This window comes from Callorhinus ursinus, unplaced genomic scaffold (genome assembly GCF_003265705.2).
Source record: "Callorhinus ursinus isolate GAN/ISIS: 27379988/994484 unplaced genomic scaffold, GSC_fseal_2.0 scaffold14, whole genome shotgun sequence".
Taxonomy (NCBI): Eukaryota; Metazoa; Chordata; class Mammalia; order Carnivora; family Otariidae; genus Callorhinus; species Callorhinus ursinus.
In genome coordinates, this window is record NW_027397076.1 from 255,013 (window position 1) to 282,715 (window position 27,703).

Genomic DNA, 27,703 nt, shown 5'->3' on the forward strand with positions numbered 1-27,703 from the left:
GTTGGGTCTTACGTTGTGGACTATATTCTCTTTCCCTTTGTCTTCTTCCTTCTCAAATAGTGGTTATTATCTATACCGTGTGTGGTGGTTTGTTTATTTAGAGGGGGGAGGGGTAGAGGGAGAATGGGAATCTTAAGCAGGCTTAATGCCCTGGGTGCAGCCTGATCTCACAACCCTGAAATCATGACCTGAGCTGAAATCAAGAGTAGAACATTCAACCTACTGAGCCACCCAGACACCCCCATTTGTGTTTTTTAAAGCCAAAAAGCAAAGAATACACGTTGTCAGTTAATTCTTACAGATACCCCCATTAGATTGCCATCCTCTCTCTCGTTTTACAAATAAATATATTAAGGCATTGAGAGATTAAATGACTTCTCCAAAGTCACACAGCTGTACATGGCAAAGCCTGGGTTTGAACCCATGTTTATCTTATTCCAAAATTTATGCTATTTGTACCCTTTTTTTGATGATAGCCATTGCATTAAGTATAATATGATGAATATAGGCCCTTAATATTTATTTAACTTTTTCTCTCTTTTTTTTTAAGATTTTATTTTTTTAAGTAGTCTCTGCACCCAACGTGGGGCTTGAACTCCCAACCCCGAGATCAAGAGTCGTACACTCCAATGACTGAACCAGACAGGTGCCCCTAACTTTTTCTTTACATAAGAAAAATCTCTGTAACTCATCTTTGGCCAAAACCTTGAGAAATGTCTGCTAATTTTCTTGGAGCCTTAGGTTCCTATGGGAAAGTGCAGAATTGATCAATTTAACAATTCTATACACATCATTAGCTTCCTGAAATTTTATCTCCTCACAGAGTTTTTGCAGTTTGATGGTTTAGTAATCATATGGGAGCGTTTGTGCAGGATAAGAGAGAAATCAAGGTATCGGCTCGTTACAGTAGCTCTTAGCCACTTTGGGCCTGGGAGCAGATAAACTACTTAATGGCACTTTGTTGACTCTCTCTGTTCCAGAGAAAATACTTAGCTTCACGTGGTAATACACCTAATGTTTCTTCCTTTTTAGTGCATTTGGCCCATTGGGTAGGGCTTCTTTATCACAGAATCGATTCTTAGAACTAAAGTGAATTTTATTTTACAGTCAGGATGTGGATCCCAAGGGGAGGTGGATTATCCAAGGTCATATGGCAAAGTAATGGCAGAACTGGAGCTAGAATTCATTTTTACATAGTCTCTGTCTGGTGTTCTTTCTGCTGTCAGAACATCCTCCTGAGAAGTTCAGACCTTTAACAAAAGATGTTTAGTCTGTAAAGGCTAAAATATCAAGTCCTTATGCTCCTCTTTCCCGAAGGGGAAAATCCTAGAATAAGTAAAAAAGTGCAACTCCTGTATTTTGGGCATTCTTTGCTGAAAAATTATTCTTGAATGAGTCCAATTGATGGGATAATGATAACATAGTTATAGGTAAGGAAGATGGTAAGTAGGAAGAAGAAAGAGATATGTCCTTTGATTTTTTTGTTTTTTAAAGATGCTTAAAGATTTTTTTGTTTGTTTTTGTTTTGGAGCATTTGGTTTCACAGGGAAAGAAGTGTAGAGTGAAATCTGGAAGTGTTGTGTTACTAAGCCACCATTGACGTTTAGACAGCTTCTTTTTCGTATTCTTAGGAACTGATTTTGGATCTCCATTCTGTGTTTTCTGCATACTTTCTTTCTTAAGTTGAATATTCTGTCTTACTCTGGGACAGGTTTTTCTGTTTTAGTATAACAGCTTACTTATGATCATTTTTTGGGTGAACTTTTCCAACATAGGACTCTAATTTCTTCTCTAGGTTTATTTGTCTCGCTGTGATAAAGGTTTAAATATTGCAGTCACTAGTTTATATTTCATTGCCATTCCATTCCTGACTGAAGGGTCAGAGTCTATGGCATGCCTTATTGATCCGTGTGGTAGAGATCAGTAGGGTGTTGGGAAATGTTTTTCTCCCTTTAGACTGCCATCTGATCTTGGCAGATTGTACATTCTGTGAAGGAGGTAGGTGAAGAGTTAGGCATTCTAATCGGTAAATACTTGATTTTTGTTTTGTTTTGCTTTGTTTTCTGAGAGTGATTAGACCTGTGAAAGTTTTGTATTTGTCAGGATTTAGCACATAGTGCTGAGTGAGCTTGTAGGTGATGTTTGGACTGTGACTTATAGTACGTGTTTAGTTTTGATACTTCCTGAGTTGCTTTGCTTCCTATAATCCAAATGCATCTGATTTACAAAAGCATAAATACAAGGGCTGTTTCAGGAATTGTAGTAAATACTTTTCGTTTTCCTTTAAGCTTCTCTAGTTCACTTTTAAGGAATCTTAGTGTTCTTAAAGGGGTTATTCATGGGTTCACGAACCCATGTCCTTTTGCAAAATTAAAAAAAAGGAACCTGAATTCTACAGCTTACTTGTGGTTGAAATCTTTTGCAGAAAATAAATCATGACTTCGTCAAGTTATGGGATACTTTCACAGCCTCTCAACTCTTTGTGAGACCCCACTGACAATATGAAAGTGCAGAAAGAAGTAAACCAGTAACAGCAAAGAGAAAAGGGCAAAGAGTGGTATTACTAATTAAGAAGAGAGTTAAACAAATTTCTGGAAAAATTAAAGCAGATGGGAACCAACTGATGGATACATGGAATGGAAGCTAAAGCCTAACAATGAGGACAAGGAGGCTGCTAGGGGTATGGAAGCCAGTCTGCCCAGCAGGAACCCCAGAGAGGCTCTGGACTCAGAGCAGAGTGAAGAAGGAATAGCAAACAGGGATTCCGTGTGTATTATGTAGGGATAACTGACCTGTGCGGCATTTCCAATGCTTTCCCAGTGGAAGTGGCCAGCAAGTATTGCACTGCCCCCTTTCTCCAGCATCAAAAAAAGGAAAAACAAAAACACCAGATGGTTTGGCTGTAAAGAAGTTGATCAAAATGCTTGGGGAAATTTAATTCTTTTCACATTAGGTATTGGCAACCCTTCCTTTAGTCTTACATTTGGGGAGGAGATCATTCCACACTTTCCTAGCAGCTTACGCCAAAATGAAGCCTGCTGGTTGACATGCTCTTTTTTTGGTCTCATACTGAGTTCCCAGTTAGAACTTTAATTCTAGGGAGAGAACTAATCAGAAAACAGATTTACTTATACAATAGCAGAGAAAACCCATACCAGCTAACCAAGTCCTTATGACCTGGATCATTAGTGCATGAAGACCATTGGCCATATGAGAAGAACTTTCAGTATGAAAGAGACCAGAAGAAACAAAAAGAAAAGTTGACCCTCAGGGAAACAGACAATCCAAGGAATAGAGGAAAATTTAAAGCAGAATTCCAACTAATATAGTCAGATTTAGGAAGATAATACATTCATAAAACCATTAGTGGGTGTAATGGAAAGGGAGCAATTTGAAAATGCACAAGAGAGTTAGATAGACTGTGAATGTGATTGTCAAAAGAAAACATGCCTCAGACAAATAGAAAATAGAATCGAAGATACCTCCCAAAATGTAGAGCTTTAAGACACAAAGATGGAAAATACAAGAGGTAAGGCAGATGATATCCTCAGTCAGTGTTCTTTAGAAAGCAAAGACCAAGACAGAACCTTACCTGCTTAATTATTCACAATGGCCAAGATACAGAAACAACCTAAGAGTCCACCAGCAGATGAATGGATAAAGAAGATGTGAGATACACACACATTTACACATATACACGGTGGAATGCTATTCAGCCATAAAAAGAAGGAAATCTTGCCGTTTGCAACCACATGGACGGACTTTGAAGGTATCGTGCTAAATAGTATAAGTCAGAGAAAGACAAATACCATATGATTTCACTTATATGTGGAATCTAAAAAACAACAAAAAAAAAATGAACAAAACAAAGCTCATAGATCCAGAGAACAGATTGGTGCTTATCAGAGGAGAAGAGGGTCAGTTGTATGGTGACAGGTGATAATTAGACTTACTGTGGTGATCACTTTGTAGTGTATACAAATACGAATTATTATGTTGCACGCCTGAAACTAACATAATGTTATATACCAGTTTTACCTCCATTGAAAATGCCAAAACAGAAAAAACCTTATTCACATTTTACTGGAGTCCTAGGAAAGCAGGGGTGAGGAAGGGGGAGTGAAATAAGGAAGGCGGTCTGGCCAAGGCTTTGTAACAGGTGTTGCTGATTACAGATTTTCCTTGACTTATTGTGGGATTATGCCCCGATAAACTCAGCGAAAGCTGAAAATGTGGTAAGTCAGAATGCATTTAAATGCATTTAATGCTACCAAACATAGTAAGTCAGCCTACCTTTAACAAGCTCAGAACACTTAAAGTAGCTATAGTTAGCAAAATCACCTAACACAAAGCCTATTTTTAATAAGGTGTTGACTAGCTCATGTAGTTTACCGAATACTGTACTGAAAGTGAGAGACAGAGTGGCTGGCTGGCTGCAGAAGGGTTGTCTGCGTGCAGGTTGTTGACCTCGTGATCACATGGCCAACTGGGAGCTGTGGCTCCCTCTGCCCAACAGCAGGAGAGAGGATCGTACTGCATATCACGAGCCTGGGAAAAGATCCAAATTCAAAATTTGAAGCATGGTTTCTACTGAATACGTATCTCTTTAACACCATTGTAAAGTTGAAGAATCATAAGTCAAACCATCGTTAAGTTGGGGATCATCTGTACTTGATTCTAGGAGTCTTCAGATGGGTTCTGTAGAACAGTTGTTCCTCTGGCCGGTCCTTCCAAAGGGAGTGTGGAGAGGTCTTTTATCTACTTTTTTCCTCTCATCTGTTCCTCCCTCTTTTGGTCAAAGTTTGCTATATGAACAGTTAGCTCACCTGACCCCCTTCAGTGGCCTCAAGGGGGAGGAGGCCAGGTCCTCCATCCTATGTGCACAGATCTAGATTGATTTGTCCTCTCAGCCTGGAGAGGTAAGAGGAGTCGGTACCCCTCACAGCAGCCTCTGGCCTCGAAACTGCTGCCTTTTAAGAAACTGTTAAGAGGATTACTCACAAGAGGGTTGGCAAAGGGAAAGACAGGACACTGCTGCTTTTTCTGATGAGCTCTTCTGCACCCATTAGATTTGCTATCATGTACATGCATTAATCTGAGAAAAAAAGTAATTTAAAAAGGGAAAATAAATTGCCCCAAACACCCTCAAAATAACTATGAAAGATCTTTTAGAATGCATGTGAAAAAAGAAATGAACTTCAAATACTGAAAGGTAAAATCTAATTAGTCGTTTATATCAGAATAATCTTTTTTAAGAAAATGGGACTTCTAGAATTGGTCCTTTCTCCTTGCACACCCACCTCACTGCCTGTTCTCATACAGCCCCATGGACTGAGGTCTAGGAGCCCCTTGCCCTCCCCCATGCCCATTGCCAGACTCTGAGCCCCCCACCGCCCCGATTCCCCCCAGTACTTGTCCCCTGATGTGCTTCCCTCTGCCTCTGCCATGGCTTATAGGCCTGTTGTAAGCTCCTTCAGAGTTTGTGGTGTCCCTCACAGATCTGTCTTCCCTTCCTCATGTCACCCATGTTTCCCCATGCTGGATGGGTTTGGGTCTCTTCCTGTACTAATTTCATTGTCTCAAAAATTAACAAAAGTCTGTAGCTATTTATACTATAATAGCTTTGATGTATTTGTTTTTTTCCTTTAATAAGGATTTATGGGGGGGGTTGCCTAGGTGGCTCAGTCGGTTAAATGCCTGCCTTCAACTCAGGTTATGATCCCAGGGTCCTGGAATCGAGCCCCGCATCAGGGGGAGCCCTGCGTCCCCTGCTCAGTGGGGAACCTGCTTCTCCCTCTCCCTCTACCTGCCGCTCCCCCTGCTTGTGTGCTCTCTCCCTCTCTCTCTATCAAATAAATAAAATCTAAAAAAAAAAAAAGGACTTACTGAACATTTTTAAAGCAGTCACTGGGGATGCAAAGATTAATTAGGCTTGGACAGTTACATGCTCTTAAAGAGTCCACGTTCTGTAGAAGCAGTATTTATGTAAACAGATAACTGTAATAGAATGTAAGTATTAGCTTCAGGGGGGATAAGGGGAGGGAATTTTTTTCCCCCTATTTGAGTGAATCAGAGAACAGTGGATGACCGAACTAAATATTAAAGAGTGTGTACAGTTAAGCCAGATGGGTAGGAAGGAGAAAGGCTTTCTAAGCAGAAGGAATAGCAGGTGCAAAGAAACTGGAGGTGAGACAGCACAAGGTATCTTCCAGGATGTAGTACACATAAGAGCACCACCTGAGCCAGGCCACTGTCATCTCTCAGCTGGGTTATTAGATAACCTCCTAACTGGTCTGCCTGCTTCTGCCTTTTGCTAGTTGTCCCTGTAAAACCTAAACCTGACCATGCCACTTTGCTCAAAACCCTTGCTGGAGAATAAGAGTCAAAATCCCTGTAGTGCCCTTAAGCTTTGTAAGATGTCTACCCAGCATCTCTCCTTGCCCACTGCCACCTTTCTCCCTTCATCTCCTGCCGCTCTGTTCCTTGCTGCTTGTTCCAGTTCCGTCACATGGGGCCCGCTTGTTCCTAGTTCCTAGAATAAGCTGGGCACGTTTTCACGGCTGAGTCTTCGCATCTGTGTTCCCATTGTCCGGAGTGCTCTCCCCCCGGACAGGCACACGGCCTGCTCTCTGGATTTCTTCTGGTGTCTGCTCAGTCAGTACCTTCCTTGACTACCTGGTATCAAAAAGCAGCCCTCTGTCCCTCCAGCCCAGTGCTCCCGTACCCCTTTTCTTGCTTTATTCTCCGCCACGGCTCACCAGCTGTTTCTTGTTTGGCTTGCCTGTTGCTTATTTGTCTTTCCTTTCTAGAATGTAAACTCCCTAAGGGTAGGAACCTTGTCTCTTTAGTCACTCTTGTTTCCCAGCATCTAGAAGCCAGTGTGTGGCCCCGCAGAAGTACTCAGTAAATACTCAGTGCCTAGAATCGAAGCTGAATGGGTAAAGGATGCTGGGGGTATGACTTCCATACAAAGGTGTTTGGACTTGAGACCATGGGCATTGAGGAGCCTAGGACTTTCAGAAGAGAATTAGTTAACAGTATCTGATTCAGATTTTATTTTAGAGGGATCGTTTTGGGAGCTGCTTGAAAATTGATCAGGTTGAGGTTGTCAAGACAGGAGAATTCCTAGAAGAGGGATTCCCGGAATAGCCTGGATGGGAGTTGCTGAGAGCAGAGACGCTTGCTTATCGCCTTCTCCTGCACACAGAGCACAGATTTTCCCACAGCCTTCCCGTCAACGTGTGCATTTAAAAGGCCTGTGGTTAGGGGCACCTGGGGTGGCTCAGTCGTTAAGCGTCTGCCTTCGGCTCAGGTCATGATCTCAGGGTGCTGGGATCGAGCCCCCGCATCGGGCTCCCTGCTCCACGGGAAGCCTGTTTCTCCCTCTCCCCCACTTGTGTTCTCTCTCTCGCTGTGTCTCTCTCTGTCAAATAGATAAAATCTTAAAAAAAAAAAAAAAAAAGAGGCCTGTGGTAAATATTTAGGAACAATTCTTAATACCGTGGTGAGCTTTCTGCAGACTTCCTAAATCTAGGAAGAGAAAGGTTCTTACAGCCTCAGAAGCAGATACTCAACTACCTGGTCGCTTCAATTAGCAGACACTTTGTAAATATCACCTGCTGTGCACTTGTCATTTGGTGAGGAAGCTATGACAAAGCACATGTGACTCAGCCCCTGATCTACTTAGGGCTTTACTTGTGAAACCAATAGAGGAAATACAAACCATCATGTGATTGTGGTTGCAGACAGAATGCAGTTTTGTTTGGGGAAGGGTATGGGGGAAAATTCTGTCTGTTACTGTATATGTTCTATGACTTACTCATTTTGAAGAAGTGAACTAACTATAATAGGACATCCAATGCAGTATTTCTAAAGAACAATTAAATATTTTCTGATTCAGGAGGCACTACAAAAATCTTACTCATGTTTTATTCTGAACTATGGCTTTTTTAAAGGATATTGCAGCTTAACATACAGAGGATGCAAACTTAATTGCCCATGAAGACAAAAATAAAAAATAAGTTAAATTGTATTGAAAATTTAGTTACAAAAAAGTATAATCACCCATGAATTGTATAAATCAATGATATTGACTAGAATAGACAACCAACCATGTTGGATATAGGGACCTAACGTTTCCAAGGAAGCACGTAGCTGGACCGGAGTATTTCTTGTTGTCTCTTGTGGGTGGAAGATATGATTCATGATGTTTGAGGTTCTAAATACTCCTTACAGAAGATATATGGAAGAGAGAGCTTTCAGGAGGTTGGAGACATTAAGACTATTAACAGGGTTTCTCATTTTTAACCTAATAGACTATTGGTTTGAATGACTTTGTTCTGAAATATTTATTTTTCTGTTTAAATATTCATTGCTTTGAGATGGCAGAACTCAGCCTCAGGGGAGAGGTCAGGCTGACTTTTTTCTGAGTAATTTGAAAGATGCGCACACTGGTGTGTGTGTGTGTGTGTGTGTGTGTGTGCGTGTTGAAGACAAGTGATTTGGAGACAAGTGTGTAGTAGACTTGTTGACCAAGCCTGTATCTATTATTTTTATTCTAAGCATGAAGTATTTCCTGTTTTATTTATTCTTGTTTGCAAGAGCTCAGGATTGTACTTGGTCCCCTCCTGCACTCCATCTCCCCTTCATGTGGCCATAGCACACTCATGCTTTGGGTCCTGGTGCTTCAGTTACAGCTACTCTAAAAGAAGGACCATTGTTAGGCTTGTACTTCAGTAGGTTTGCATTTAAAAAAACAAACAAAACAACTAGTGTTGGTTCTTTTGTCCGTTGTTCCATATAAGAAGGCCTGTCTGCTTTCAGGTAACTTACATTTCTGGCCACTACTACCTTCCTCTCATAATTTCTTCCCTCCATAATCTCTGCCCTTCTTCTAGAAGTATAGATGCTGCAGGGCATTTTCTGGAGGTACGTATCGCCACCATAATGCGCTCTCATTATGCCAGCAAAGCCTCTCAGTGTTTCTCCATGTTTCCCAAACCACCTATACCTGGAGTACCAGGGCCCTACTCCCAACGCACTGAATAATAATCTGTGGGGAAAGGATCTTGATTTTTTTTAAGACATGTTCCCAGGGTGACTGTTATGCACAATTAAATATGGGAATCTCTGCTCTCAAGGAGCCAGGTAAAAGATGAATTTGTGGGTGTGCGAGGCATGGTGTAGTGGAAGTGGGTACCGCGTGGGGTGAGTGATCTTGTTGAGACTGTAGCAGGAATAGATGTGTCCCTAGACTCCTTTCTTGAAATCAGATAATACTTTTGCTTAAATTTAATATTTTAGTTGGTGATGGGCTTTTTATTACCATAATCATTATCATACAATCATTAAATCTGTTGTAGTGAATTTCCTCGGAATCCCAGCCATCTCCTAAGTCACAGACAACCAAATAAAGAATAAACTGTTCAGATTGAATCTGAACACGAAAACTGGAGGCTACAGGGAGACTCCATGTATAGGCTTTTCCTTCCAGTTTTTATTTACCTGCAGATTGTCTGACATCTTATGGCTCTGGGTATGATTTATAATTCAGTGTTAAAGAGAAAGCACATGACTTTTATCTAACTTATCTTTGCTACCAGAAATATTTTCAGGACTATTAGATACTAACACTTTCAGCTCTAGGTGTTCAGAGGGTGGAACTCGGTTGAGATGAGAAATGGAAACACTTTTATTTTACAGCCCTCCCTCCAGGTCCTTACGGTGGTTTGAAGAACAAAAGGAGACACCAGTAGATTATAATAGAGAACCTGACTATTTTTAGACTGACAGAGGGGACATTTGTTTTCAATACAGAGTATTTCAAATACAATAGAACAGAGATTTGGGGTGGCCCTGTTTTAAGTGTGTAAGTAAATGGAGACTCTAGAATGAATTTCACTGTATGTCTGGTAAATGTACATTGTTTTGTCTTTGTGCATATCTGTCCATTTTTTTTCTCTAGGTCATCCTCTTGGTCTGTTATTCTTCTACAGACCTTTTTTTTTTTTTAAGCTCTTATTTATTTGGGAGAGAAAGAGTGAGAGAGAGAACACAAGCCTGGGTGTGGGCAGAGAGAGAGGGAGAAGCACTCCCCACTGAGCAGGAAGCCCGATGTGAGGCTCGATCCCAGGACCCTGGGATTATGATCTGAGCTGAAGGCAGATGCTCAACCCTCTGTGCCACCCAGGCGCCCCAGAGCTTTTAAAAAATTAATTTAATTGCTTCTTGATGATCTTCAATCCAGTGTTCTGTCTTTCTGTGATAGTGTCACATACATCAGGCAGACGCCATTGCTTTCAGGACAAAGTCTGAGAAGAACTTAGGCTCTGTCAGCTGAGTACTTTTTGTAAAACTCTTTCTTACAAAGGCAGGCAGAGTTTGAAATTTGTGCCTATGTAGGGAAATCCCAGGGGATACAAATGATCTAATTCGTAAAAGACTTAAAGGCAAAATATTTTCTTTTTGTTGCAAAGCTAGAGAATTAATTTCCATTTTCCTATAGCATGACGAAAATGCTAAGTGACTCTGGCCCTGGTAATAAACTGGTGAGAAGACGCTCTACCTAAATAACAAAATGATTATTGTTAGAAAGTTCATATTGATCCCTTTTTATCAGTGATTCATTCTGATCACAGATGTAATACAGGAATTAGGAAACTTTCTCTTGAGATAGAATTTGCAGTCTGTTGAGGAGAAGAAGAACGATAGCAGATCGAGTGTATAAATGGGACTCAGGATTACCAAACTGAAAAAATTAGAAAGAAGTTGAAAAATAAATGGGAAGATATAAACAAAAATACTCTTCTCTCTCCAAGATTACATAGACTTTAATTATCCTGGAACAATTAAGGCAATTCCATTTGGCCATTCTTCCTGTGTTCTCCTATTGTACTTTATGCTTAGCTTTATTTATAGCACAAATAATATTCATATAATTATTAGTTTACATGCCTTTCTCACCTTTTAATTTTGGTCCTACAAAAGCAAATCTTATTTTTTCCCATGTGCCTTCCCTCTCCCTAATGTTAAAGACTAGCATGTTGTAGCCGTTTAAATGTCAGTAAAAAAGGATTAAAGTAATACTCAGAATAATTCAGTATAACAGAGAATATACTTAAGAAACAATAACAATATAGACTCATTTACCCCAAGCAGTGTGACTTGTAAATAATGAGAAAACTTTTCTTTAAAAAGTATCGATGGGGGTGCCTGGGTGGCTCAGTCGGTTAAGCGACTGCCTTCGGCTCAGGTCATGATCCCAGGGTCCTGGGATCGAGCCCCATGTCAGGCTCCCTGCTCAGCGGGGAGTCTGCTTCTCCCTCTCCCGCTCCCCCTGCTTATGTTCCCTCTCTCGCTGTCTCTCTCTCTCTCTCTGTCAATTAAATAAATAAAATCTTTAAATAAATAAATAAAAAGTATCGATGAAAGTGAGTGGGTTAATAAGTCCTGAATAGTGAGTCTGCAACTATAAATCTTAAAAAATCATCTTGTTCTGCCCGTTGCCTATAACTGGTTGGTTGCCACATTCCATAAATTCCCCCCACAGCATCTCTTGACTCCGTTCCCTTTGCCCCATTCCCCTTTCATAGGCCCACATGTCTTCTCCAGTATGCTCCTGTTGCTGCGTTCTCATTGCCACCCCCAAAGTATATCCCGCATGCTGCTAACATTACGTAAGCCAGGAGTCTGTTATTCTCCTATTTTGAAGGTTCTTTATTACCAGGAAATACTGGTTAAAACCATCACTATCCAGTGGGTTTGGATATTGGGATACTCACTACATAGAGCGAAATGACGCAAAGGATAAGGGCAGGGTTCCAAGTACGTCTGTTTGACTGGAAAGGTAATTAACTCAGCAGAAGTACGAAAAGACGGTAATAAACTCACTTTTTAGACCCGCAGTTTGTAGTGTAAGTGAAACACTGAGGGTGGAGGGATCAGATCCAAGGTGGACATGCGCCGCTGGAAGAACCAGAAGCGGACGAGAGACCTAATGGGGTCGGGCGCCTGGTGCCGTAGTAATAGTTTCACTTGCTTTCACTGCGTTCATTGCAACAGCCTCCGCAGTAAACCGTCCATTTTGCAGATGGAAGAAGCAGGCTCGAAAGGCTTACGTAACTCATCATATATCTGTAAGAGGTACAATTGAGGTTTTAACTCAGGTCTGTCTTTCAAGCTCATGCTCTTTTTTGTTTTTGCTGTCCCTCCCATGAAAGCATGGGAGAAAGGACATGGTTGGACCTAAAAAATATTTGGAAATCACCCATAGGTAGGTAATGGTTGGAGCTCTGAGATTGCAATCGGGGATTGACCGATAAAGGGTTGAGACTCGGTCTTTGGGTTATACATTTTTCCTGTATGATGGGAACTGTTTACTGTGCTTGTGTATTTGAATTTAGAATTAAAATATTTAGCGGAGTTCACATTGTATACCAGAAGACCATACATACGTGGTAACGCATCGCCTCTGTTACTACATGTTGTTTAAAGGAGAAAGACGTCATTCTTAACTTTTGTGTTTGTGAGATTGAAGGAAATTGTGGATCTAAAGCACAAGCACATGAATGTTGAGTCTTTTCTCTCCTCATGGTACTCTACCAATTCTCACTTACTTACGCCGACATTCTTCTCCATACGGTATCAGCCCGAGACAACATTTGTTTCAGCACGTATTATCCTTCACTAGTCGCGCTCTCTACTCTAACCAAACAAAGCAGTTTGCTATAGTGTGCGTACACGTGACTCTCTCAGTCCTCCTTTTTAAAAAATTTTTACTTAATGCTTAATATTTATTATGCACTGTATGGGATTCTACAGTGTACAAAACAGTCCTCTCTTAAAGAAGCTTTTTTTAAAAAAGATTTTATTTGAGAGAGAGAGAGAGAGCACAAGCAGGGGGAGAAGCAGACTCCCCACTGAGCAGGGAGCCTGATGCCATGTGGGACTTGATCCCAGGACCCCAGGATCATGACCTGCGCCAAAGGCAGACGCTTAACCAACTGAGCCGACCAGGTGCCCATAAAGAATATTTAATAGGAAAGATAAGATACTTATCTAGATAAGTTTTGAATTTATAGATCTTATCCACATTCAGAGTGCAGGCTAAGTGCTATGGAAATACAGGAGAGGAAGAAGTTTCTTCTAACAGGAAATGGGAATGCAACACTTGCTGTCAAGTCTACTCTATTAGACCCTGATGTGCGGACTTTTGATTCTTCTTCTCACATTAGCCTCACCAGCAGAGAGCTGTCCTGTGTGTGTTCCAGTTGACAAAACTGAGACTTAGTTTCTTGTTCAGTGTCACAGAACTAACAGGTTATTAAGTCAGGATTCGACCCCAGACTTATTTGGCTCTAAACCTTAACCTCTTTCCTATACACCAGGGTCAAAAAACTATGGCCTACAGGCCATATCTGGCCCACTGCCTGTTTTTGTAAGGCACGTGAACTAAGAATGATTTTTACATTTTTAAATGGTTAGAAAAAGATCAGAAGAAGATGATTTTGAGATGTGAAAATTCGATGAAATTTATGTGTCGATGCCCATGAATAAAGTTGTCCTGGAACACAGCCATGCTTATTCGTTTACATATTGTCTGTGGCTGCTTTCATATTATAACAGCAGAGGCCAGTCGTTGCATCAGAAATCAGACTGCCTGCAAGGCCTAAAATATTATCTGGCCTTTTACAGGGAAAGCCTGCTGACCCCTGCTTTATGCCATACTTCCTTTCTAGGGATAGCTTCATGGAGAAGGGATTATTTGAGTTGATTCTTTATGTCCAGCTAAGTTTTCATTATGCATGAATATTCTTGATAGAGGATACAGCATGGGGAGCAAAACTGATCTGTGCTATAGCGGACCGGCTGTGATTTGGGAAAGCACCAGATGTAGGGAATGTAGAAGTCCTAGACTCACTGCAACACAGAATTAATGGTTGGGAGTTGTGTATGATATGCCCTGGGGGGAAAATGGTTGTGGACCCTGCTGGAGATGCCATGTGGAGTAGGGACTAGCAACACCAGCTTGGGAAATGGTTTAGATTTGGATTTGAGTCTGCTTGTGCCAGTTATTAGCCAAATGGTTTTTCAATAAAATACTTAACCCTTTTAAATGGTAGTTTCCTTATCTGTAAAAGGAGAATAATGGAAATATCTACCTTTTACAGCTGTAAGAATCAAATCAGTTTATATATGTTGGGTGTTTATACATACAAAGTGCTTAGTGTATTGCCAGATACTTAATAAGCATTCATTAAGTGTAAGCATTTAGTATGTACCATTGAGGGAGGGCCTAGAGGATGTTAGAATGTATTTAGTAGATGATGGTGAACCTTTGTGTCAACAATTTGGTGCTCATATGTAGCACTCTGACTTGTATTGAAGTTTATGGTAGGCTCCTTAATGTGATTGTAAACTTTTGGAAGGCAGATTTCTAACTTGTATAATGATGTTTTCAGTGCCCACGAGTTGTGGACCCATAGCAGGTATTAGTATGTCTTAGAATTGAAATAGAATTTCAAATATCTCTCCCCACTACCTTTTCAGCTAGTGATCATTTTAAAAACTACTTTTGGTAGATTTTTTTCTTCTCTTTTCTGTTCTTTTTTTTTGGGGGGGGGGAGTTGTTTTCCCTTATGCTATGGTTAGTTTTGTATATCTGTAGTTTGTTTCTTCAATGTTGTTCCCATAAATACAGTCTTTAAGGGTTTTTTAAAATTTCATGTAACATCCACAACAGTGGCATCTAGTAGAATTTTAACATTTGCTAAGTTGTGGAAGTTTGGTCCCACAATCTACCTGGTGCTTGCAGTGGTTGAGAGCGACTTTTATTGGGAGTGTAGCATTTTAGTCACTTCACATTTTATCTTACAATTTTTGTAACAATGTGTGGCGTTAACATTGCTGTTTTATAAAGAGGAAGAAACTGAAGCACAGGAAAGGTAGGTAATAACATAACTGTTTACAACTACAGTAATGACAAAGCTGAGATTCAAATTATGTTCTAACCATGTACTTCAGCATTGCCCTTGGTGAAATATGGAATTTATTGGGTCTCAGGTGGATTTGATAATCTTTAGGTAGTGTCTAAGTCATGTAATAAACAAATTTGTTTGTATTAGGGAATAATACATTGAAAAACTGATCCTCAGTCATTATATCCCCACATTCCTTTCCTATGCAGGCATCATCTTGAGTTTTCATCGGAATGGCATCCTAAAAATTAAGTCGCAGTGGCCTGCATTCTGTGTGAAATAAAATACTATTTTTTGTCCTGTTAATATTTCTCTTCTTGAACTTTTGTGTAGGTAATAAAACAACAGTGAGATGGCAGGACATCGAATTGATTTGTTGAGTAATTATTGAAATATCAAATAATGCTATATCCCACATATATCTGTTTCATGTAGGTCTCTCCAGGGTTTTTCTTTTTCTTCTCTTCCTTCTCCTTCTTCTGTTTAAAAATAACTTTAGAAAAGCAGCTTTGCCACTCATTTATGAGTGTGCCACATCTTCTTACTTTTTAAACCAGAGTGTTAGAAATGTAGGTAGCTTTTTTGGAAATTTGGGAGATGTGACTGTTTAGTAGTGTTGTAAATTATGTTGCTGATGAGAAGGCAGTTAACCAAAGAATTACTCTGTTTATAATTCCCTGCCAATTCCTGTAGTAAATTCATGTGGATCTTAGGAGGATTAGATACAACCCTCTCCGTCTTAACAGTTAGCTTTGTACAAGATGGGGACCATTCTTCACCTTAGGTGTTCTGCTTCATTATTCTGCTCATGCAAACCCTTAAGGAAGAGTTGTGCTATGTGACTCTATGCCAGGTGTAGTTCTTAGTCCTGGGGTTGTGTCAGTGGGCCAAACAGGTAAAACCTCTTGCTTATGTTCTAATAGAGGAGATGAAATAAATGCAGTATCATTATAGATGAGAGGACAGAGAGAAATAGGGGCTGAGAGTTTGAGTGGTCAGGGAAGCTGGCATTTTGGCATAGTTGTGAGGGAGGTGTGAAGTCAGACATTGGAATACCTGTGGCGCAGAACGGTCAACGCTGTGAGGGTTTCTTCTGGAGCTAGGTGCTTCGTGTGGTAGGCAGGTAGTCCGGCTTTCAGAGAACCTTCATTTTCCTGGGATATACTGATAAGAACTAACAGGAAATGCAGTTTGTTTTTCTTCTCATCTTTCACATAAAATCACAATTTATATTCTAGGGAAGAAAGGAGTTAAAGGAGTTAAATCTTCATTAGATTCTTGTTAAGTGAGATAGAAACTTTATTTGCATATAGTACTCCTTATTGTCTGTTCATCTCATGGGAGGGAAAATTTATAGACTGCTAAATTCGGTAAAAGAGAATTTATGTCTAGTTTTGTGGACTACAGGAAAAAAGTTAATAACTCATTTTCTCAAGTGATATATACCTAAGCTGCTTAGCCTATGATTTTAAAAACAAAACATTTTCATATTAAACATAGAGGTAAAATCTTGCCTAGAAATGATCATGTGAACTATTATTCATAGTTTGCCTGGGGGCTATCAGATTTTCTTTTCTGAACTTAAAACTTTGGAATATATCCTGGAAGTTTATAGAAATCTGAAACCATTTAGCATTTATAATCATTGCCATCATCATAGATTATTGGGGATATTTTCAGACATTATAGAGTGTATGAAACAAAATGCAAAATCACTCCTGTTCCAGTTTCATTCCCTTAGTATATAAACATATTTTTTAAACAAAAATTTAAAAATTCCTATAAGGAGTAAAATAATCTGCTAAGAATTTCATTTTGGCCTCATAGCAAAGGTTTACATTTCCCTTTTTTCAGGAAATAGTTCAGCCCCTGCCTGCCTCGTATTTCTTTGAAACACATAGTGTCGAGGCTACAAGTAGATCCTATAAAATGTTTTTACCTTTCTCCCCCTAACCCCCACTGCTAATTGATGTGTTGATTCAGTTGACTGAGCCAGCTTTGTCAAGACTACCCCTGTGGGAGAGGCAGTACTGTGAACTCCTGTGCCAGCGCCTCACTCCCAGCATGGTTGGGTTGGGGGCGAAGGGAGGCCAGAGCAGGAATGAGTCTGCAAGGAGCCGAGTTGGAGTATGGAAAGCAAGTCCCTTTGCTGTGTTAATCGTAACTGGGAAGTAGTGTCTTTTAGCCTTACTGATTATTTAGTAGACCCTTCTTGTATACTGTAAGATTATATTTATGCCTGGAGTTGGGAGTGTAGATCTACAGAGACCTTTGGTGCTCTTGCTCTCCTGCGTTCACCAATCCACCTGAATTTGAATTTTCTCTTTCATATCTGATTTCAGGCCAGTAAATCGTGTGAGGGCTTCTGAAGCAGTGTGCTTCATGCAGAGGGTAGGCAGGCAGGTCGGTGGATATGGATACAGTCCTGTGTAACTTGAAGAAGGGAGAGTGTTGTTTTATTTCTCTCTCAGGACACCCAGGATAGCTAAGAAGTCATAGACAATACCCCAGCCTGGAGATCATGAAAAGAACTTACATGGTGATGGGTGACAAAGATAACCCTTTTTCCTGAAAAATTATGGGCAAAATTTTAAGATTTTCATAGCCTAATTTCTAAAAACTAAGCAAAGGAAAAATTTTTATATAAAGCAGTCCTTAATACCACTTAGAGGTGATTCTTGGACACAGGAGACAGCTGAATTTTGATGCGGTGTAACTTGAAAATGAAAGACAGTTATTAATTTTGTCTCTAGGTAATGTCACTACCATTTTCTTTTTTTGTTTGTTTGTTTTTTAAGATTTTATTTGTTTATTTGACAGAAAGAGACACCTCGAGAGAGGGAACACAAGCAGGGGGAGTGGGAGAGGGAGAAGCGGGCTCCCTGTGAGCCACCCAGGCGCCCCGTCACTACCATTTTCATAAGGATAGCACAATAATATTTCAGTGCTTCAGCATATCGGCTTCCTCTTATTGATTACATTTTTCTTGCTCAATACTTGGTAGGCTTTATTACAAAAGTAACACATGTTTATTATTAGGAGCATGAGGAGACTTTCAGGGATTTGGAGTAGATATGCCCACTAGTTTGCAGTGATAATTTCATGCATGTACACGTATATGTGTCAGTGCTTACACTATAAATAAGTAGATGCAGTTTGTTGTGTAGGTCAGTTATATCTCAATAAAACTTTTTTAGTAAATTTTATTAATTAGATGACTAAAAAATTGGACTTGTTTTGCTGTTAATATGTTTTTCCATATGTTAGTGAGATTGAACATTTTGATGGTATTTCATCATCTGTGAATTGTTCAGTTACATTGTTTGCCTTTTTCTGTTGTGTGTGTTTCTTATCAATTTGTATAACCTACTCTTATATTAGTGATGACAGTGTCTGTCTTATCTGTTGCAATTCTTTGCCCCAGTTGGTTTTTCTTTTGACTTGAAAGGCCATTTCTCCCCCTTCTCTTGCCTTCCCTCTTCCCCTTGCTCTCCTCTCCTTCCTAACTTTTGCAGCCATATCTGTCCTTTTTCTCCTTCCTGGTTTTTAGGTTTCCTATCTTCCTATCTTATGTGAGTCCCCCAACCCCAGTTATGTTCCCAAGTTTTCTTATATTTTCTTAGTTTCCATTGTTGTCTTAGATTTTATTCCTTCTTGAAATTTTCTCTTTTGGAGTATACACTGTGAGGGGCTCATTTATTTTCTTTCTGGTGGGTAGCCAACTTTACAAATCCTCTGTGGTAAATAAACAATTTCTCCCCACTGAAGTGAAATGCTGCTTTTATCTTCAATTAATTTTCTATATAAACTTGAAATTATTTTAGGATAATCAGTGTTCTGTTAATCACTGTGTATATGCTTAGTGTTTAATCACAGTAGCTTTATGGCAAATCTTACTGTACGATAGAGCATGCCCCACTTCATAGCTTTTCCCTTTCCAAACTTTCATAGTAGTTTTTCACATACCAATTAGAATTATATATAGTCCTGTTTTCTTCTCCAGGCTCTATTTGCTTCTGACTGAAAATGACATTAGGTAGGGGAGCTTGGGTGGCTCAGTCAGTTGAGCATCAGACTCTTGGTTTTGGCTCAGGTCATGATCTCCGGGTCATGAGACTGAGCCCCATGGCAGGCTCCACGCTCAGCAGGGAGTCTGCTTAAGATTCTCTCTCCCTTCACCTCTGCCCCCCTCCTCACGCACTCTCTACATAAATAAAGTCTTAACAAAATGACATTAGGTATACATTTTATTTTAGCAAGGATTAACATTTCTGTATGCAGCATTCCTCCAGAAACAAAGTACATCTCTCTGTTTATTCAGGCCTTGTTTTATATCCTACGTCGTGTGTGTGTGTGTGTGTGTGTGTGTGTGTGTGTGTGTGTGTGTGTTTTAAGATTTTATTTATTAGAATGAGAGAGAGAGCATGAGAGCGGGTGGGTCAGAGGGAGAAGGAGACTCCCTGCCAAGCAGGGAGCCCTATGTGGGACTCGATCCGGAGACTCCAGGATCATGACCTGAGCCGAAGGCAGTCGCTTAACCAACTGAGCCACCCAGGCGCCCATATATCATGTGTTTTATCCTATACATTTTGTTGCCCTTTTGAATAACTGGTTATTGCTGGTTGTAAAATAGTTAGTGTATAAATATGACAAAATTTTATTATTAGGTCTACTCATTTGTAGTTAATTTCTTGGGCTTTTCTAAGTACATAGCTATAGTTGCCTCTGCGTTCTCTTTGTCTCCAGTGCATGTTTGTCGCCTTATTGTGTGTAGAATGAGTCATAGGGATGGGTGATTCTTAATGATGACAGGTATTTCACAGCTTGATATGTTTGCCAGTGTTTTTTTAATTGCCTTATTTTTCCCTTGTTGTAATTAACATGTAGTGACATCAAGTGTTCAGTTTAATGAATTTTAACAATTTGGTACCATCATCCTTAACAAGAAATTTAACATTTCTGTCATCCTAGAATGTTCCATCCAAGAATGTTCCAGATCTCCATCATCACTCCCTGCCCCCCAAAAAAGAAACAACTGCTTTCTCACTTCTGTTACAATAGATTTGTATCTCATTTAGCACAGCTTTAAGATTCATCTGTGTTGTTGGTAGTTTATTATTTTTTTCTCTCTTTTTTAAGCTATGTAACATTCCATTTTGTGAATAAACCACAGTTTATCCATTTTTTTGTTGATTTCAGTACAGTCGTTTTCAGTTTGGGGCTATTATGAATAAAGCTTCCATGAACATACTTGTACAAGTGTCTCTGTATACATATGCTTTTATTTCTTTGGGTTGAATATAAGGAGTATTTTAACTATATAAAAAGGTAAAACTGCAGAACAGTTCTTCCACATGAATATACTGTTTTACACTTTGCCAAGCAGTATATGAAAGTTCTTGTTGTTCCACATCCTTGTCAACATTCGGTGTTTTCAGTCTTGTGGCCCTTTTAATTGGTGTGAAATGGTAGCTCGTTTCGTTTTAATTTCATACTCTTGATGGCTAATGTTGTTGAGCCACACATTCGTGTATTTCCTGCTCATTGGCTTATCTTTTTTTTTTTGGCTTATCTTTTTGTGGGAGTTTTTCTGTTAAAGTCATTAACCCAGGGCACCTGGGTGGCTCAGTGGGTTAAGCGTCTGCCTTCCGCTCAGGTCATGAACCCGGGGTCCTGGGAATGGGCTCCCTGCTCGGTGGAGAGCCTGCTTCTCTCTCCCCCTCTGCCTGCCGCTCTGCCTACTTGTGCTCTCTCTCTATTTCTCTGTCAAATAAATAAAATCTTTAAAAATAAATAAATATATAAAGTCATTAACCCATCTTAAAAAAAGATGCTTTGTTCTTCTCATTTTGATTTGTAACGGTTCTTTGCCAGATAGTGTGCCGTGAATGCTGCCTCCATGCTCCATCTTGTCTTTTCATTATCTTGGTGGTACCTTTCAAAGAGTAAGAAATGTTTAAATTTTGATGGAGTTCGGTTTATCAAGTTTTTCTTCAAAGGTTCTTGTTTTTTATGACCAAAGAATTCTTTGTTTATTGTAAAATTTTGACAATTATCCTCTTTTTTTCTAGATGTTTTAGAGTTTTAAAAACACTCTTAGGTTTAGGTCTGTTACCTCTTTCCAGTTAACTTTTGCATATGTGGGATGAGTTTAGGTTTTTTTCTTTCCCCAGTAGGTATTCAGTTTTTTAACTGTTAAAAAGGCTTTCCTTTCTCCTACTGAATTGACTTGATGACTTAATACTGACTGTATATGCATGTGTCTATCTGGATATTTTCTGCTCATTCATTGATTGATTTGTGTGTCTTTAAGCTGGTTCCATACTGTTGTGAATACTGCAGCTTTGTAATAAGTCTTGAAATCAGGTAGTATAAGTCCTCCAACTTGTGTTCTTTTTCAAAATCGCTTTGGCTTTTCTAGGCTCTTTGCATTTCCATATAAATTTTAATAACACCTTGTCAGTTTCTGCAAAAATATCTGAGATTTTTATTGAGTTTGTGGGATTTGGGGTGCATGGCCATCTTAAGAATACCAAGCTTTCCAATCCATGATCATGTATATTTCTCCATTTATAACAGCCTTTGTACATATGTTCTGTTTCATTTTATGCAGAAGCACTTATTGTAGCAATGATGGCAGAACCTTTCTTTAAAAATAGTGTAAGATCTTTCTGCAGCTTTGGATTTATTTTGTTTGAGATATATATAAGTTTAATGGCCATCAAGTTAGTGTCAAAAGCCTGGGATGATGTCTAGAAAATGCTGCTGAGAGTTCTGTTTCCTGCAGCTCTCTGGATAGAGAATCCCCTCTTGAACTGAGGGGAAAGGATAATTGGGACTGAGAGAGAAAGAGGAATAATTATTCCCTCGCCTGATGGAAGTGTGCTCATGAGTAGGAGGAAACCAAGTGACATAAACCCAAATTTTCTTTGATTACCTACTGATACGATGTCTAAAATAGGAGTGGGAGGAGCCTATCAAAGTGCAGACATTTTGAAGCATTTGCCCATCTCTGCCAACTACTTACAGAAGGACAGTGGCCCAAGACTTTGCAGACTTGTGTATCTTCAGTAAAATAATGGCTTTGCTTTTTATGGAATAAAATGGAGGCCAGGGGAGGGAGTGCAAGATTCAAACTCTTTTGTATCTGAACTTAGGACAGAAGTGAGAGAGGGGCTCTGGAGCCACAATGGCTCCTTCTAACAATTCCCTGTAGTTCCTGCGTACTCTTTATTGATATTTCAGATATCACAGTGAATTCCAGGTAAGCATCTGGGAATGGTTATCACATGGAGAGGTATCCTGCTGTGCAGTTAGCCTTATAAAGCTCACAGTGATTGTGAAGAACTCTTAAATTTTTTTATCTGGGGATTTTTTTGGTCTGTCTCTAATATTTATAATTTAAGGAACCTATTTTTTTTTAACTGTTAACCTAGTAGCCAAGACTTAAATAAATCTCTATCTTGAAATCCAAACATTAACTTTTTAATAATATACTTTCTTCTGAACTCTGTGCTCTTAAAATCTAGAGATCTGTGTTGTCTCGTTTTGAGAACTTAATTTATAATGTCGCCCTACCTATTGTTATGAATTGTAATTTAATGAAATTGCTTTGTTTTTCCCTGAGAATCTCTGTAAGAGGATAAAGAGTGTCCTGAAGAAAATACTAATTTCAACTCTTAAAACTCTTCTTGTGGGGCGCCTGGGTGGCTCAGTCGTTAAGCGTCTGCCTTTGGCTCAGGTCATGATTCCCAGGGTCCTGGGATTGAGCCCTGCATTGGGCTCCCTGCTCGGCAGGAAGCCTGCTTCTCCCTCTTCCACTCCCCCTGCTTGTGTTCCCTCTCTCACTGTGTCTCTCTGTCAAATAAATAAAATCTTAAAAAAAAAAAAACAAAAAAAGCCACAACTCTTCTTGTGTGAGAAATTTCCTGGCATTTTTTTAAAACTTAGTTTAAAGGAAAATTTTTGCCTCTTTGGTAACTAATCAATTTTAATATGGTCGTGGACCTGTTTAAGAACCACAAATTGACCAAAGTTGGGTGTGTGTTTGCATGGCTACATATATACATCTCTGTATATGGCAGTGTTTGCCCCAGTCCTGAGGCACTAAGCCTTCTATTTTACCAGAACGAAGAGAGAATACTCAGAGAATTTTATATACTCAAAAATAGTCATGTAATGAGAACTTAAAGTCACTTTTTCTCCTTATTTTCTCTTCCACTATTTGTTTTAGGGTAACCAGGAGCCAACAACAACTCCTGACGCAATGGTTCAGCCTTTTACTACTATCCCGTTTCCACCACCTCCACAGAATGGAATTCCCACAGAATATGGAGTGCCACACACTCAGGACTATGCCGGCCAGACCAGTGAGCATAACCTGACACTCTACGGAAGTACGCAATCCCACGGGGAGCAGAGTAGCAACTCACCCAGCACACAAAACGGATCTCTCACGGTATGTGAACTATGAGGTGGGAAATGGAAGAGTGCCTGCCATCATATTGAAATCTTCACCAGAATCATCAGCCAGAAAACCCTTTGAATTAATTTAGCATCTACATGACACTACATAGCATGTGTGTAATTTCATTTCTACCCCCTGCGTTGAAATTAGAAGGTAAGTATTTAGAATCTGAGATCACAGTCACTGCCCAGGAGCTTAGGGTCTAAAAACAGAGCAGACAACACCAGGTGAGGGTACACTTAGGTCAGTTTCACCAGGAAGCTTCATTTCGCCACACCTTGTGGTCCCTCCTGTGTTGTCACTGTATACAACCTCTCAGCAGTGTTCTGCACATTGCTTCCTCCCTCCTCCTGGACATAGTCTCTTGCTCTTGGCACACCCCCTGTTTCCCTCCTGTGCACTGGAAGTTCTCTCTTAGTCCCCTTTGCTGGTTCCTATCTCTCTGTTCAGTTTTTATTTTTTTAATTAAAAAAAATTTTTTTTAGGATTTTATTTATTTATTTGACAGAGAGAGACACAGTGAGAGAGGGAACACAAGCAGGGGGAGTGGGGGAGGGAGAAGCAGGCTTCCTGCTGAGCAGGGAGCCCGATGCAGTGCTTGATCCCAGGACCCTGGGATCATGACCTGAGCCAAAGGCAGACGCTTAACCGACTAAGCCCCCCAGGTACCCCTAAATTTTTTAAATTTTTATGTATTTATTTTTAAAAGATTTATTTATTTGGGAGAGAGAGTTTGCAGGGGAGCAGTAAGGGGGGAAACAAACTCCCCGCTGAGCAGGGAGCCTCATGTGGAGCTCAGTCCCAGGACCCTGGAATCATGGCCCCAGCCAAAGGCAGACTGAGCCACTCATGGCCACCTCTGTTCAGTTTTTAAATGTTGCAGCATTCCAGGCCTGTGTCCTAGGACCACCCTCTTCCTCTTATTTTATGTCCTCTCTCTCTATAATTATACTACTAAATTCACCTTGCTGCTCCAGCAAAACCTAGGAGCCTTCTCTCTTTCCTTCGTCTCCACATCCAGTACATTTGCAAGTCCAGTAACTATAACTCGAAGCATTCTCTTCAGCTCTTCTCTTTATCTTAATACTCTAACTGGATAGTGTACATGATTAACAGCTCCGCTCTTCTGCCAGATTTCTTGGGTTTGAGTTGGGCCCTGCTTAGCAGCATGACTTTATTAACCTCTTTCTGTGTTGGCGTGCTCAGTGAGGACAAATACATACCTGTACCTAGAAAAGGAAGACAGCAGTACCTGCCTCTGCTGGCCGCTAGGGGATTTAAAAGAGTTGAAGTCATGTATGGTATCATCACTGTCATCCCCATGCTCGTCCAGGCCTCATGGCTTATTTCCTGTGTTATTGCTGCCTGCCTGACTATCCCTTCTCCACACGGCAGCCAACATAGTGCTCTGTTTTCTCACGCAAATGTTACTTTCCTGCTTAACTCTAACAGTTCCCTCACATACTTACAATAAAATCCAAACTCTGTACTTGGTTTACTAATCCCGGTCCCTAGCCGACCTCTGTGGCTTTGCCTCTTGCTACTAACTTGCTAAAGTAAAAGAAATGTCAAAAATCATCCAGTAGGTATATATCACATATATATCAATACACAGGAAGTCATATTGTCTGTGGGATTGCTGGTTTATCTCCAAAGATAAACATGTTCTGTATTCTGGATAGAAAGATCTGTGTCTGGTTTTTAGATTTCTTTTTGCCCTTCCTGTTTCAGATTATCAGGAGAACCTTATTCAGCCTTTAAACCACTTGATATGATTTACTTCCCAATAAAGAGCCTTACAGTGGAAGCTTTTGTTGCATAAGGATGGATTTAACCTTCAAATACTTTCCATTTTCTTTTATTAGTTATTAGACCACAAAGAAATCCATTCTTTCCTTGAAAACATGTTATCTTTTCAGGGTTGATCAGTTAAATATAAGCACATAATTTTATACTTCATAAGTAATGGGCTACAGTAGACAGTTTATTAGGAAGATGTAAGCCCATGATGGGTAACAGGTGAGGATTCTGTAGCATTTGTTCTGGAATCATGAATATATTGGCTGCTATCTTGGCTGCATTTCCAAATCAGTTTCAAATGATTATGAATTCACAGTCTTACCAGAACTACTGTGCAAAGCAGGAATAAAATACAAATCTGAGGCTTTATCAAGTATTTTAATTACTACGTCTATTTCTTTACTAGTTATCTGTCCTTTTTCTATTTTTATTTCTATGTTCTGTTTCACATCAAATCAATCTTGGTAATTTGTGACTTTCTAGGAATTTTTCTTTTTCATCTAAATTGTCTGTTTTGTTCGTGTAAAGTTAATTATAATAATAATCCCATATAATCCTTTTTTAAATTTCTATAGCATCTGTAGTGATATCCCCTCTTTGATTCTTGATTTTGGTAATTGTGCCTTCTTTTTTTGTTGGTCGGTCTAGCTAAGGTTTATTAATTTTGCAGATCTTTCCAGAAAACCAGCTTTTGATTTCATTGATTTTTTTTAAAAATCTGTTGTTTTTCTGTTTTATATTTCATTGATTTCCATTCTGACCTTTATTATTTCCTTCCTTCTGCTAGCTTTGAGTTTGATTTGGTCTTAGGTTTTTGTTTTTGTTTTTTTTAAGTCTCTTGAGTTGCAGGGGAGGAGGAAGGGGGGAAGCAGACTCCCCCTGAACAGGGAGCCCCATGTGGGGCTCAATCCCAGGAGCCTGGGATTATGACCCCAGATCATTGATTTTAGATTTTTTTCCCTGTCTGATAGGTGTTTAAAGCTATACATTTCCCCTTTAAGTTTCCCATACAATGTGATACATTGTGTTTTTGTTTTCATTCAAGATATTTTTAAATTTCTCTTTATGATTTCTTCTGTGATCCTGGGTTACATAGACATGTGTTTCTTAATTTCCAAATGTTTGAGGATTTCCCAACTTTCTTTTCTTGATTTATAATTTAATACCATTGTGGAGAGAGAACATACTTTGTATGATTCAATTTTTTAAAATTGATTGAGACTTGTTTTAAGGCTTAGTAGATGGTCTTTCCTACAGACTATTCCTAACCAGTTGGCCTTTTCTCAATATGAAATGTCCCTCCCTCTTTTTCTATCATTATTTCTTAAGTCTGTTTTGTCTAATATTAATATAATCACTTCAGGTCTCTTATCATTACTATTTGTATGACATCTTTTCCCTTCATTTTTGTCTCAAACTCTGAATCTAAGGTGTGTCTCTGGTAAAAAAACAAAAACCAAAACCATACAACTGAATCTTACTTTAGCCAATCTGAAAATGACTGCCTTTTTATCAGAGTATTTAGTCTATTTACATTTAAAGTAATTGTTAATATGGGTGGATTTATGGCTGCCATTTAACTACTTGTTTTATGTCTCCTATCTTTTATTGTTCCTCTATTCCTTCTTTACTGATTTCTGTTAAATTCTTAATTGTACCTTTTAAATCCCTTTGTGATTTTTTTAATTAGTTATTTGTGTTGTTATTTTTATATTTTCTTAGTTCTTGATCAAGGATTACATCTTCGACTTAGCATAATTTACTGATGTGTGTACATGCTTGCTTACTTGTGGGTGCACACACACACGTGTGTGTGTGTCTTATTCTGGTAAAATATTGCAGCTTTGGTCTCATATAGCTTCATTCCTCACCATCCTTTGTACTATTATTGTCATCTATATTATACATATAAGATCCAGTTGTATGTTTTTTTTACCAGAGACACACCGTAGATTCAAAGAGTTTGAGACAAAATGAAGGAAAAAGATGTCATACGAACAGTAATCATAAGAGACCTGAAGTGATTATACTAATATCAGACAAAATAGATAAAACAAGAAGATGGATGGAGACAAGAAATGCAACAATACAGTATTGTAATTATTACTTTAAAAGATCTTATATTTTCAAAGAAACTTACCATTTTCGGTAATCTTCGTATCTTCCTGTGGATTTGAGTTGTATTCTGATATCATTTCCTTTCAGCCTGTAGGATGTCTTTCAGTATTTTCTGTAGACTAGGTCTGTTTGAAACAAATTTTCTGTTTTTGGGTATCTAGGAACTATGTCTTTATTTTTTTCTTCATTTTTGAAGGATAGTTTTGCTCACTGTACAATTCTTAGTTGACCGTTTTTCACTACTCCCCAGCACTTTAAACCTGTCATCCCACTGCCCTCTGGCCTCTGACAAGAACGAGCTGATTCTCAGGAGTCAGCTATTAATCCTGCTGTTCCCCTTTCT

The 27,703-nt window shown here is 39.3% G+C and overlaps 1 protein-coding gene across 14 annotated transcripts in view; it reads left to right on the forward strand.

Annotated features, from left to right (window-relative positions):
- Nucleotides 1-27,703, forward strand: part of RBFOX2 (RNA binding fox-1 homolog 2) — a 281,421-nt gene that overhangs the window by 195,123 nt on the left and 58,595 nt on the right. For 13 of the 14 annotated variants that reach the window (XR_012380612.1, XM_073900306.1, XM_073900305.1 and 10 more), the window contains one exon: nucleotides 23,209-23,433. Coding sequence is in view for 13 of the 14 variants with exons in the window: in XM_073900306.1 (XP_073756407.1) it covers nucleotides 23,209-23,433 (225 nt within the window). In the remaining variant the exon portion in view is untranslated. The remainder of the gene's footprint in view (nucleotides 1-23,208; nucleotides 23,434-27,703) is intronic. The other variant, XM_073900304.1, reaches the window with a different exon arrangement.